This window comes from Eleginops maclovinus, chromosome 7 (genome assembly GCF_036324505.1).
Source record: "Eleginops maclovinus isolate JMC-PN-2008 ecotype Puerto Natales chromosome 7, JC_Emac_rtc_rv5, whole genome shotgun sequence".
Taxonomy (NCBI): domain Eukaryota; kingdom Metazoa; phylum Chordata; class Actinopteri; order Perciformes; family Eleginopidae; genus Eleginops; species Eleginops maclovinus.
The window spans coordinates 23,906,059-23,920,640 of NC_086355.1; the positions used below are offsets into that span (position 1 = coordinate 23,906,059).

The window sequence follows — 14,582 nt, forward strand, 5'->3', positions numbered from 1 at the left end:
TTTCCCCAGCCATGCATCAGAGTGAAGGATGTAGCTTGAGCTAAAAGAGGATCATGCTCATTAATTTGCCCCAATGGCCTATGTAATATTAGAAAAGCCTGGTGACAGAGAAGTTATTGCATTGACATTGTTTTAGCCTCATCAAGGTCTCATTCCTTTGTCTGGTAGGTCCCAAGGTCTCACACGTTTATATAATGACATGTCTTGAGTCAAAACAGGATGTTGGGACGGAACACTGGATGACAAAGATGAGCTGTCCCAAATGTGCAAACGTGCATACATGAAAACAGGGTTTAGTTGGAACATTTAAAAGGTGCACTTGTTCTTTGTTTTTTTCAGTAAATGAGTGGAGCAAATAAATGCAAAATTAAGATTTAGGTCTCATTTTGGAATATCTGGGAAGGTCCTCCTCTTTGCAAAGGCAAATAAAAGCCCCCAGACATTTTGGAATTGCCTGGAGGAGCCTCTCAGTGTGTAACGGATTTTTTCAAGCTGTAAATAACATAAAACGAATAAGCGGAACCTTTAGCGAAGTATGGTTGTTTCAGCCGAACTCATTTAAGCGCTGCAAACAACATGGAGGATAGTGAAAACAATTTGCCAAAGACCAGTCATTTTTTACTGTAAACAACGCTCAGTTGCACTAAAACCTGCCTTCATTGTTAATGTATTAGCGATGTTAATATTGAACCTCAGGTAAGTTGAGACCTTAAGTTGTAGGACGTGATGTACCTGCACAGCTACATGTAACGCTAATATTTTACTAACATGCTAATCATAGCGGAATACTTTAATGTAACACGTCGTTTATAAATTCCTGGGATAAAAAAAAAATGCTAATATTTGTCTCATATAATACTGTAATAGTAATTATAGCTCAGTAGTGTCAGAATCAGAATAAAGCTGAAGAATAAGCAGAGGTGGAAGAAGTGCTCAGATCTTGTGCTTGAGTAAAAGTAGAAGTGCTCAGATCTTGTGCTTAAGTAAAGTAGAAGTACCAGAGTGTAGGAATACTCTGTCACAGTAAAAGTCCTGCATTCTAAATGTTCCTCCAGTGAAAGTAGAAAGTACTCTCATCTAAATGTACTTAAAGTAGCGACAGTAAAAGTAGTCATTGTTTGATTGGTCCATTTCAGAATAATATCTCTGATATGTTTTATAATGATTGATCATTAAAGTGTTCTCAGAGCTGGTAAAGGTGCAGCTAGTTTGAATGGCTTTGTATACTGCAGGGTAGCTGCTGGATTTACTGCAGGTGAACTAAAGTCTGATTTAAGGGCTGATTATATTTACCATCATTAATCCAGATCTGTAAAGTAACTAAAGGGATTAAATAAATGTAGTGGAGTAAAAGTAGCCTATATATTTTACCTCTGAACTGTAGTGGAGTAGAAGTATGAAGTACTTCAAAAGTGTATGTCCTTAGTTACTTTAATGAGGCTTCACTCATCCCCTTATCCTTTCCTCAGCTGCTGGCAGGTCTGACTCTGCAAAGGACCATGCTCTATCTCCGCCTGTCCCGGAGGCTCCAGCCTCGGACACAGGTAGGCTCTGTCCCCCGACAGAGTGTCCATAAACTGGCATCACTTAAGAATGTCAGAATGCTTCCTCCAAAGAAAGTCCAAAGCTTACTTTACCCCTTCAGTCAGATGGAGACTTACCTGGACAGGTACTGTATGCTGTGTACATCTGCAGACTGTTGGAAGAAATATTCCATTACTTAAGTAAAAGTACAGAAACTATGGTCTTAAAATACTTCACTAAAAATAAAAGTCCTCATTTTAAAATGGTACTTAAGTAAAAGTACAAAAGTATTAGCATTAAAACATACTTAGAGTGCACTTGTTCTTTACCCCAGTTTCATTGTGTGTCTTCATTAAATGCATGAGTTTTTTATTATAGCAGAGGTTGAGTAAAGCATTTCCAAAAATACTTTGCAGATTAGTAGTACAGTAGGCTACTGCATTATACCAATATGTCATATCAACAACGTAACTATGAGTGTTAAAGTAAATATAGGGTGGTAAAAAAAAGTACAATATTTTCCCCTGAAATGTAGAAAAGTAGAAGAAAAAAGTAGCATTAAATGGAAGAACTCAAGTAAAGTACATATGTGTCAAAAAATTAAATAAGTGCAGGTATGATTGACTATATGATTCTGTACATGTATTCTTTCATCTCCCTGATGTGATTTGTTTCTAAACTGAAATGTTATGACACTTTCAGGTCGGTGGACAGGACACAGTTCCAGCACTTCCATCCCAGCGTGGAGGACATGGTGAAAGCAGAAACGCTCTTCCTCTCCTCGCCGTCTCATAAGATCGATTACTACATCTCTGCAGAGCGGTTGGACCATGTTCCTGCACTGAAACAACCAGAGGTCAGTGATCAGCCTCCACCTCACTGTTATTACCTTGCTGTGCGGTGTTTTGGCATCTTGTAACAATGTAACAAATGTATGACAGTATCTTGTAACAACCGGCTTGTATTTTAAGCCTATTTTCCCAAGAAAAAGGTTTGGGAGCTACTGTTGTTGTACAACCTGGCAAAGAGTGGGGCTGATGTATTAAGTGTCCTCTTACTAATAAAGTTCCCCCCCGAAACTAAACCCGAGACAACGTTGGTCTGGTTTCTAATGAACAGTTTAATTAACCCAAAACATTCAAACACCTCCAACAAACACAGAATAATTGTGCAGTAATTCAGTCCAAAGGAAAAATAGGGGTAATCATGCTGTGTTTGAGTCCTTGCTGATTCCTCAGGCTCCGGGGCTCAAAAGTAACTCCTCCCCACAACACTTGTGCTGTTTTAATGCGGTGTGAACGCCTGCTTCAGGCTACAGGTGGCTTATGAAAGCGTCAGTAGAGAGAGTAGAGGTTGTGTAAGCTGCGATTTTAAATAAGGAATGATTCTGTGGTGGTGTGGTTAGACTGTGGTGATGTGCAGCAAATTGTTCTTTGTAGTAGGCTGACAAGAACCTGCCCCCGGGTCTCGCAAATCTTCCCTTCATCTGATAAAGTTAACTGTAAAAACAATTACAAAAATATTAAACTTGATTGCACATGCAAGGACATTTCCTTCCCTCACAGTTGCTGCAAACCTTGTGTGACAGTTGTGATGTTGATGATGAACAGTTTCCTACTTTCCTGTGGCTTTCCTTTCTGGCCTGAATCACCCTGGTAAAACAACTGTGTGCCTACTAGTGCTCTACTACCACCACCTCCTGTCTCCAATATATACAATTACACCAGGTGCCCAAACATGCCTTCCACATAAAAGCATACAAACTATTACAAATAAATGTTTAACTATTCAATAAAATAAATCAAAATATAGCTCCAACACCATCGTATATAACTCCGAAAGCACATACCTCGCTAAGGCTGATGGTGCAGTGACCTGCTCCTCAGATGGTCCCATTGCTTAAGTCATTGAAAGTCATTCTACAGACTTTGTTGTGCTCGTGAGCTCCGTATCCTGATGTGGAAATCACAAGGATGTGATTTATTTTATTGCTAGGGAATATTTTGCTTAGGTGTTAGACCTAGTTTATCATTTTCTCCTTCCACTGTCTCTATTCCAATGGCATAGGTCTTCATCCTTCGGGTTTCTGTAATCTCCCTTAAGGAGGGGCAGCTGACCTGAGATAATTTATTGTTCAGGGACGTCTAGAAGCCCTTCTTATCTGGAACGTAGGTTCCCTGGCGTACATTCTTTTCTCATGTACGACAGCTTTAGGTAGATTTAGGATCCATATTTGTTTAGTCTCGCTGATGAGGAATGTTGATCATACACTCTGAACTGGTTAAAACCTCGGACTGCAGTAGAGTTCTTCAGAATTGGTTGGGCAACCGCTTTGTCAACTCGTGGCTGCAGCAAATGTCTTGTCAATTCTCCGGCCGTAACTTCAGAATAAACCTTCAGTGTTTGCCATCAAGTTCCAGCTATCCCCGTGTCTCTCTGAGTTTCGTCTCTATTGCTCCAGAACTTGCCGCCACAGCTTTGACCAGCAAGTTGATTTCTGTTGTTCTTCGGAATTAAGAGGGCGTCTAGAAGAGTTTTACATGTCCGGGGAACTACATTTCTGCCTTTTCTTATAACACATGAACGCAGGACGGATGCCTTATTTCCCAATTTTTAAAAGTGAAACATACAATGTGTTTCTGCTCCGAAATGTAAGTAATCCTGCTGACAGACAGACCAAAAAGTTTTGTTTTTGAGTTTTTAGCTGGTGAATAAAAAACACGCACCTTGTGTAGTTAAGAAAAGAAGTTGTTCAACCCTTTCTGATACATGTTCCTCTTTTAAACCCATGCTGGTTCACACTGTCCTTCCTCAGCCCTGAACGTGAACACTCGGCGTGTGAAAAAGGAAGCATAATGTCTCTGCCTCATGCATAATGAAGCATGAGTTGACAGCTGATAATGTACGAGCAGATATGTAACCTTACAGACAGTGGTGTTCAGCGGGGGCTTCAGGATGAAACAGTGTTGGTAGGACAGCGGGGGCTCAGTCCGCTCTGCCACTGATGATGTATGTGACTCACTGGCAGCGTGAGTCTGCCTCCGTCCGTCTGTCAGAGAGAGTGATGAGCCGCTGCTGTCCTGTGGGAAGCTCGGTCGCTGCGGCTGCTGCAGAAACAAAATCCTGGCCCCCTCAACCCCCTCAACAGTCAGAGCAGGTGTGCTGCTGGTTAATGGACTGCATCTGTATACTGCTTTCCAGACACCCTCAAAGTGGTTTTACATATCGGCAGCATTCACACACGTTCACACACATTCACACAGAGGCACAGGCTGCCATACAAGGCACACAGGAGAATAACACACACACACACACACACACACACACACACACACACACACACACACACACACACACACACACACACACACACACACACACACACACACACACACACACACACACACACACAGTCAGACAGGCCATTTGGAGCAATTTCGGGTTCTGTTTTTTGCCCAAACACACGTCGCCATATTGACAGCAGGGGCCAGGATCAAACCATGGACCCCTCTGATTGGGCGACCCGCTATCTCCTGCCGCCATGTGTGCTGGTTGAAATTTTCACTGAATAAAGAACACCAGAGAGGCTGTAAAAGTTTCAATGAACTACTGTTTTTCTTTAATCATCTCTAGCGGATGTAATGGCTGTAGAGTAATGACATCATCAGCATTTCAATTGTTTTTTTGCTCTCACAGTGCAGATCTGACTGACACAAGGCTCCATTTACGTTGAATAGGAAGAGGATACTTTGAGTTGTGCTTATACTTATCCGGGTAATAAAATAATAACACAGAGGCTTTGTTGTCTGAACCAAAACTGCTGCTATAAACTACCTTTCACAATAAAAGCCCTAAACATAACACCTTACCACTGCTGAGCATTTTTGCTTGCTTACCTTTACCCAGGCAACAAACAGAGACCTGGTTGATGGCAGAGGCAAAGAAGGTGAAAAGGGAGATAAAGAAAAAAAGAAAGCCATAAAGCAGATTCAGGCAGTAGGTGTATAGATTCACACTTAAAGTATTAGCCTAGAGAACAGAACAGCTGACAGAGGAGAGAGAACATCTGATCCTTTACAACACACACTATATGCTCTTTTTAGCTTGATCTTTTTGCTAACATTGCGATCCTGCTAGTTATCCCCAATTTTGTTTCGGTTATGGAATACAGTTACCATATTTTGTATCCTGATCCCGTAATCATGTCACATGTACTCCGTTACTCCAGTAGCCTGCAGCTCAGACATGTCATTGAATCATTACCACAGTAACAGTGTAATGTAATTTAACACAGTATTTCAAAATAAAGCAACTTGTGTTTCTTTCCAGGTGTGTTTCATCGGCAGGAGCAACGTGGGCAAGTCCTCTCTCATCAAAGCTCTGTTCTCCCTCACCCCGGAGGTAGAGGTCCGGGTGTCCAAAACTCCTGTGAGTACCCACAATACACCTTGTGTTTCCTTTCTTTATTATGATGTTGATATAAGGCTAAAGCTCTTTTACACAATAGGGAGAGCTGGGTGTGGAACCTCAAAACAGTGTTGTGTAGTTATTTGGTCAGATTTTAGTTGTATATCTATTTTTTTATTGAAATGACTAACACACATTTCTTTCCTTGAGTCTGATTTTATTTGACCAGTGTTATCCTTGTCAGTTCCTTATTTTTTAACCTAACATTTTCTAATAGATAGTTAGAATCGGAGGATGAAACCCTCTTTATTAATCACATACATGCACACAGCAGAGCACACACAGTGAAATTGGTCCTCTGCATTTAACCCATCCTAGTACTAGGAGCAGTGGGCAGCTATTGTGCAGCGCCCGGGGAGCAATGGGGAGGGGGGATTGGAGGTGTCCGGTGCCTTGCTCAAGGGCACCACAGCAGGGCCTAGGAGGTGAACTGGGACCTCTCCAAGTAACAGTCCACTTTCCGTATTTCAAGTCTGTTCGGGGACTTGAACCGGCGACCCTACGATTCCCAGTCCAAGCCCCTACTGACTGGGCCACTGCTGGACTGCTAATTTGTACAGTGTTGGGACTCTTTTAGAAATAGTATGATTAATAAAATGACACATTGGTCATCTGATATACCATATATAATTGTAGCGCCACACACATCAGCAGTGTGATTGGTCTCTTTGCTTTGTCATGTTTGAAGTTGTGTTTCCTGGGCGTCTCCTGAGCGTTGTGTCTGTCTCTGTTTGTGTCTCCTCCTCAGGGTCACACTAAAAAGATGAACTTCTTCCGGGTCGGCCGAGCTTTCACCGTGGTGGACATGCCCGGGTACGGACACAGAGCGCCCAAAGACTTTGTGGATATGGTGGAGCCGTACCTTTACACCAGGAAGAAGTAAGGATAAACCTCATACTGCTGCGCTCACAGCCCGGCGCTGTATGAGTGAATGTCTGTAGGGCCAAAGATAGACTTATTACCCATCATTCCTGTAAGATAAATCCATTCCAGAGATACATGAGATATTATGAAATCTATATATCACTGACTTTAGTTTCACATTCTTTGGATGAAGTACAAAGACACAGATTCACTTTTTTCCCGATTGTGATGTAATGATTAGCAAAAGCCTTTCAAAATAAGAGAACATTTGTGTCTCATTTTTGGCAGAATACGTATGTTCATAGACACAGGCACGTGATTCCAAAGCTTCAAAATATACAGTATGTGCTTGTACTGACACCATGGCTTCCCTACATCATGTCTCCACAGGCATCATCCTCTTCTCAGAACTATGATCTTAAAGAAAGGCAATATTAATACATTGGTAGCATCAATTAAATAGCGTTGACCTTCAATGATTTTGATTTGCTGTATTTCTGAAAAGTATTCAGATCCTGTACCAAAAACCATACTTATACCATATATTTTAATAGTAATAATACTCTGTTACAAGTCCTGCATTAATAAAGTAACTTCATTAAAAGTATTCAAGTAAAGAGAATGTATTTAAAATTATAAAAAGTATGCAAATGACCTTATCTTGTGTTATATTATATCGTATATCTTACAATATTGACATTTGAATAGTTATAATAGTTAAAAGGACAAGCAGCAAGTCTTCACTTGCATGAAACATTATGATAATAATAGTAATATATACTTGTAGGTACTTTTTATGACAATGCATCATAAAAAAACTAAAAATTAAAATAGCATAATAATAACAAAAAGACCTGCAGATGGAGATTGCTTTTGAGTTATGATCTCATCTTGCCTATAGCAGGTTTTCCTCTTTTTGAGATTAGTGTAGTTTTATGTATAATCCCTGGTGACATAATAATATGGTCCAGCAGTGGCTCAGTCAGTAGGGGCTTGGAGGGTCGCTGGTTCAAGTCCCCAAACAGACTTGAAATATGGAAAGTGGACTGCTACTTGGAGAGGTCCCAGTTCACCTCCTAGGCCCTGCTGTCGTGCCCTTGAGCAAGGCACCGGACACCTCCAATCCCCCCTCCCCATTGCTCCCCAGACGCTGCACGATAGCTACCCACTGCTCCTAGTACTAGGATGGGTTAAATGCAGAGGACCAATTTCACTGTGTGTGCTCTGCTGTGTGCATGCATGTGACTAATAAAGAGAGTTTCATCCTCTGATTCTATGTTTTTCCTTAATATGTTAAATACCCATTTATAAATTAATGCTCTCAGATAAATATAGTAAAACATACTAACGTACCCCTGAGATGTATGTATCAGAAGAATGAAGTATCAAAGTTGTACTACAGAACAGTACAGAGGGAAATATACTTAGTTACATTTCACCACGTTTCCAATCAAGTAGTAAAAAAGAGAACATTTGTATTCCTGCACATCCCCTCTCAGGAGGAAATATCTGCATGCAAATGTGTGTTATGAGGTCTGGTTCTGTGTTTTCCATGACTAAGAGGGATATTTAGTGGGGACTGTTACAATCAAACCAACAGTTTTCCTCTGGACTGCTCAACCTGTGGACTGTGACCTGCTCCACTAGGTGGTGCTGTTACCATGTAGCACTTATCTCTGATTTACAAGGTTTCAAGGTTTTATTGGTCATATGCACAGCATATACAACGTATATGTTGGCAATGAAAATCTTATATTCCATGCTCCTCCAACAACTCCACATACATTGTGCGAGACAGCGTCTGTGGCCATGATGAGCAGACCACTTGAAGACCCTGCACAGGAAGAACATGAATGATACTTTATCCAAAGTGATCTGAGTACTAACCAATCTGGAGATTTGAATTTAGAATAACTTGTGTTTTTTATTTAAATAACCTTAAAGGACTTTAATAAGAACTGATGAGTCACTTCCTTCTCTTTGTCCTGTGTCTTTCTCCTCCTCAGTCTGGTGAGGACATTCCTGCTGGTCGATGGCAGCGTTGGTCTGCAGCAGGACGACCTGATCGCCATGGAGATGTGTGAGGAGATCAGACGTCCATATGTGGTAGGAGACACACACACACACACGGGGGGAGAAAAAGCTCAAAATCTCTGGCTCCAACTTTCTCAACTGTGAATGTTCTGTGTTTCATTATTCTTCTACAGTTGCAGAAGTTGTAAAGTCTCTGGGTTTTCACTGAAAACTACACCTTCAAACACATAACTTTGAGCTTTGAGAACGTGTGATGAGCATTTTTCACCATGCCAAACAATTAAAAGGTCAACAGATAAATCAATAATGACAATAGTCCCTGGTGCCAGCCCTAAAACGCTTGCATCAATGCTGCATCAATGTGACACACTCATCAGTTTGACTTTATTTACAAACTCTTGCCAGATAGCAATTGTGTGTGTGGCATGTTGTGTAGTGGTAGTGGGGATTGTTTTGAATGAATCATCATCATCACTGAGGTAGTCACATGGAGACGTGCCACAGAGACTCTGAGCAGTGGTTAGTTCAACTGCTGTATTTGGTCACACTATGTTCTCTTTTGTTTGGAAACCATCGAAGAGCATCACTGCATTTACAACTGCCACAAACTGTTGGATGAAACAGACTAAATGTAAGCTTGTGGTAAGCTGAGTATTCTTGAATCTGATAACGGAGTAGTAGCCGAAAAGAATCCAGGAAGCTTCTCGTCAAGTTAACAGCGTTTATTTATATGATATGATAACGCTACAAAGGAACTCACCCTGTTGTACGACAGACTAGCATATTTCCTTTCTATTATCTATTTTTGCTACTTTCTATTTGTTTGACACAAGCAAAACCTGAAAATGCTTTTTCTCACACTTTGTTCAAATGAAATTCAGCGCTCAGTCAGAAAGCCCCAGAGCGATCTGTGTACAGAGATAAAGGTACAACACTCGAAAGGTCTGCTGAAAGAAACAGGCTTTTTGGTCTTGGTTTCTGTCTGACAGACACAGCCAACAGCAAGCTCCTCCTCCAATTTCTCTTCCTTTTTTGCTCTTTCCTGAAATGTTGATTTTCCACCTCACATAAAACAGCATTGTGCTCTGAAAGATAGTGGGAGCTGCACTGCACGTCATACTGCGGCCACATTAGATGGCATGAGTTTTCTCCTCAGTGAAAACTGCAACGGCCATCAGAGAAACGTACTGCAGCTTCAGAAACAATGCAGATCTAAAATTGCAAATGTGCCAAAACAACGGCTGTCAATCAATTAAAATATTGAATATTAAATTAAATGTGTGAGTTTTTTATCTATTCTAAATGTACCTTGAATGGATATTTTATGTGTTTTTTTGAGTGGAAAAATATGATTGCTTTATATTTAATCATAAATGATGTTTATAATAAATAAACAATGTTATGTAACACTATTATGTATTTATTATAAATGATTATGTTATCATTATTATTAATTATTCAATACAGTAAACATCATTGTTATTGCAACAACCCGTGACAAAGATAAATATTGTCCAGAAGTCATGAGACTTGTTAACAGTGGTGGCTCTCACAAAACAAATCCTGAAAAATTCCTGATTTTTTTTTTTTAACTACGGAGCGGGCCGAGGGTCCCAGCACGCACGCAGTAAAAAAAATGAGTGCCGTTAAAAGGAAGTTGCGTTAACTTTGACAGCCCTAGCCAAAACACATGAAGAAAAATCTTCAGCAACTTAACAACACATGCAGCATTTAGAAAACATTCAACCACGTGAGGAAACATGAGCAGCGTTTACTTTTTCTGTCAACATTTCTCCTGCTTATGTCTCTAAGCAAATAAACACATTATTTATCTGCGTTAAGTCAAACAAGTTACAACAGCAGCGCTTTTAGTAAATGCTGCTCACGTTTCATCAAGTTAAAGAATATGATTCTGGTGTTTTGGCACATTCAAGTTGTTTAATTGTACTCCTGTGTATTTGTACATACATTTACTATCTGTGCACTATTGTAGGTGATACACTGACTGAAGTCATTCATATAACCGTTCATACTATCAGAACTCTCCCTTTAATGCTAACCAGCTCCCCCCTCCTCTCTACATTGGACTCATCTCTCTTACAAACCCTCATCATTATGTCCACATTGAGTTAATGCTGAGCGCTCTCACTCAGCTATTTAAAACTGCTGTCCCCTCTGAGCGTTATAATGAAGCCCCCCGCTCTCTGCAGTCAATTATTCATGCTCTCTGGTTATTAAACACTTGGACCATTACTAAGGCTGTGTCAGTGCTGCTTCTAACAGAGAAGAAAAGAGTTGTTGCTCTCCTGCAGTGATGATATGGATAAGATGCCGTGCATGATGTACAGCAGCTCATTTTAACGGGTTTACATTTATGGAGCAATTTAAATCTGTTCATTAATTCTCAGGATTCAGTAAAATCTGAGAAAAGAGAATTAAAAGTTCTACACATTGCAACTTCTGAACTTTAGGGGAAGAGTTTGCAAGATGCGAAGTCTTTTCCTAATAATATAATCACTCTATAGTGAAAGACCACAGCTTAATAACATGAGCATAAATGCCATAATACCATAATAAAATGAACCCTTAACATTGAGACTGCATAGCTCAGTTATTTTAGATGCGGATAAATACATTTAGCATTAGCATTAATTAATAACCGATAAACAACTGTATATTTTTTATTTGATCTTTTATTGGTTGTTTTGACATCCTATACTTTCATAAAAATCTTTATTCATTTTATCTTTTAACATAATTTTTACTTTGACGTCTTATGTTATATAAATATATAAATATTTTAACTATATTTTTATACTTTTTAACTTATGTGTGATTCTGATTAATTCTACCTAATATTATTGTTAATATTGTCTGTTTGCCGATAGCTGTGTTCTTTAAATGTTCAGCAGCTCCTCTGAATCTGAGTTTGAATTGTAACGTGTCACTGTGCAGATGGTGGTAACTAAGATTGACAAATCAGGCTATGGAACTCTGCTGAAGGTCTTACTGAGTCTGCAGGATGTGGTCAGAACAAACACCATGAGCTGCTTCCCCCAGCCGCTGCTTGTCAGGTCAGTCTCTCTTTCTGTTCCCTGCTTTATACTGAAGCTGCTGAGATGTATGTTCCTCCATCAACAAATCAAATACTTTTTCAAACATATTGTTAAGGGTTAGGGTAGAGGACATATTAAACACATGTTTAGGTTCATATTTGTATGTAGTGTCTCTACTGAGACATGTCTTCATTAGTACTGCAGATATCTGTAACAATCTTTCACAAGAGGTTACAAGAACAAAAATGTCCATGTTCAACCCTTTGGGGTCATTTATTTAAAAAAAAGCATGTTAGCCACTTGATTTACGCCATTTTACCAGTATTTTACCGCAGAATTTTCACCACTGGATCAATTTTGGTGATTTTGATATTGAGTTATATATTTTTAGACTTTGTGGAACTCAAATGAACAATTAAGAAACTTTTCCAGAGCTTTTTTGTGTCATTTAATAACAACAAATAAAAATGAATACCTAAAACAGTGGATTATTTCAAAAAACATATATTATAAAGATTTCCAAACTCCAACAGGAATGATAATCTTATTTCCATGTTTAAAAGACATAAGGTTGACACATTATGATCCCATATATACAATAATTCTGCAAAATTACAGGAATTGTAATGCTTTAATGTTCAAAAAGCTCTTTATGTTTCTCATACTGTCTGTACTGCAGCACCTCTTTTCACCCTCTGTCTGAAACCAGAGCCCAGTCTGCTCTGATTGGTTAGCTGGCCAGCTCTGTTTTGATTGGTCAAATGCTTAGAGATGTCCCGCCCCTTAGTCCATCATGTACAATGTGTGGAGCATTAGCCAATAGGACCCTGAGCATAACAGAGTGATGTCACTGTGTTCCTGAAATAAACAAAGGAGTCCAATGGAGGCGTTTTTCGGCAGGGGGGAGAGAGAAACTCCTTCTGGAAGGAACACAGGGATTTTTTAACCTTTCCAGGCCATTTACATGCACAATAACCTATAGAACACACTACAGGGAAGAGAAAACCCCCAAAAGCATAAAAGGCCTTTTTAAAAACACATTAATGAGTTGCTTTGATGTGACACCGGGTCACAAGTTCCTTTATTACCCTAAACACACACTGGAGTTTATTTTGACTCAATCCTACTCTGCTCTGCATGAATGACTCACTAGCACTAGCTAAAAATAGTCCTAGATTGTTTAAGGAACTCAGTTTTTTTAATGTTTTATGTATGGTCGTGTTCTTTTGTCTCCAGCATATCTTGTCAAGTTGTTTAAGGGATATTTATTCCACTCTCACATGTCAGATGTCTGTCTTTCTTTTTAAAAACAATATTCTTATTGTTTTTTATTCTCAATTGGTTCTGTATTTGTTTGTTTTTTCACTCTTACATCATTGTTAACAGCTCTCTATGAAATTGTCATGTTTCAGTCGATGTTACTCACCAGAAATCATTGTGTGTCCTTATAAAACATTTAGAAAGCAGATTTTTAGTTATTTGTAATCATACAAAATTCAGAAGTCTCTGTCTCCCTCTCTTTCTCTTTGCAACAGCTCCCTGAACTTCTGGGGGATCTACCTGCTGCGCTGCTTCATCGCTCATGTAACAGGGAGCATCAGTTTGACGGACACCTCTCTCAGCTGACCTGAGGCCAGCGCACTGGGTGGAGCTGGGAGTTGCCTAACTTTTATTTTTATTTCATAATAAAATGTGATTCATTCACCTGTCCAAAGGCTGGCTGTCATTGTTTTTCTAAGTTGGCTGTGATCCAGGGCCATGATGCTGTCAGCTGCTTTAAGAGACCAGGGATTAATGAATAAGAGAGGAACCTTGAGTATTATGAGAAAAACAACACCCAAACACTGTGGTAGTGACCTGTCAATCACAAGTCCCGCCCCAACATACACATCAGGAAAGTGTTTACTGAGGTAATAAATTAGGTGACAAGTAGGCTAATTTTCTCATAAACTTCTACGCAATCTTACTTTTATGGTGTGGACATCTTCAAAATAACTGAAATGGTTGGATGACTCCGAAAAGGATGAGTGGGTAATTAATAACCTGTCCGACTGACTCACTGAGAGTACTGACATTCACCACATTATGTTGTTTGGAGGTACAAGTGACAACTAATACTGACATTTTAAAGGCCTTCAGACAAAGAATATTACACCTGTTTCACACGGCCCTTAAACCTGCAGGAGTACACTTTGTAGCTTATGCAAACTAATTCCTGAAAAAACTCACGTAAATGACAAGGGCCTTGCTTTGCTTTGCTTTGCTCTGTGTTTTCTTTAAACTGTTCTTTCTCACTTTTGTATTTTCTGGATTAACTGTTTACCAATTAAGATGTATCAAAAGGATTAATTTGTTGCAGTGATGGTTAGAAAATCATTAAACTGTTAAAAAAATAAATACAAAATGTTTCTCAGCCTCTGTGGTTACATTGTTAATAATGATTATAATAATATACTTTAATTGTATAGCACCTTTCATGCACAAAGCAGCCCAAAGTGCTTTACAGAACAAGAAGAAAAAAAACAGTGATCATAATGAAATGAAATTCCCTTGAATCGAAGCTTACAAGAAATTAAAATAGATTAAAAGAAAATCATTTTAAAAATAAAATTTAAAATGTCAAATAAAAGCAAAACA

General features: G+C 39.3%; 1 protein-coding gene across 1 annotated transcript; it reads left to right on the top strand.

Annotated features, from left to right (window-relative positions):
* Positions 1-559: 559 nt before the first annotated feature.
* gtpbp8 (GTP binding protein 8 (putative)) lies at positions 560-14,358 on the top strand. The gene is made up of 8 exons (XM_063887024.1): positions 560-696; positions 1,470-1,669; positions 2,227-2,380; positions 5,854-5,952; positions 6,740-6,870; positions 8,862-8,961; positions 11,845-11,963; positions 13,481-14,358. The coding sequence occupies exons 2-8, from the start codon at positions 1,500-1,502 to the stop codon at positions 13,569-13,571; spliced, it is 864 nt and encodes a 287-aa protein (XP_063743094.1). The 5' UTR covers positions 560-696; positions 1,470-1,499; the 3' UTR covers positions 13,572-14,358.
* Positions 14,359-14,582: the final 224 nt, after the last annotated feature.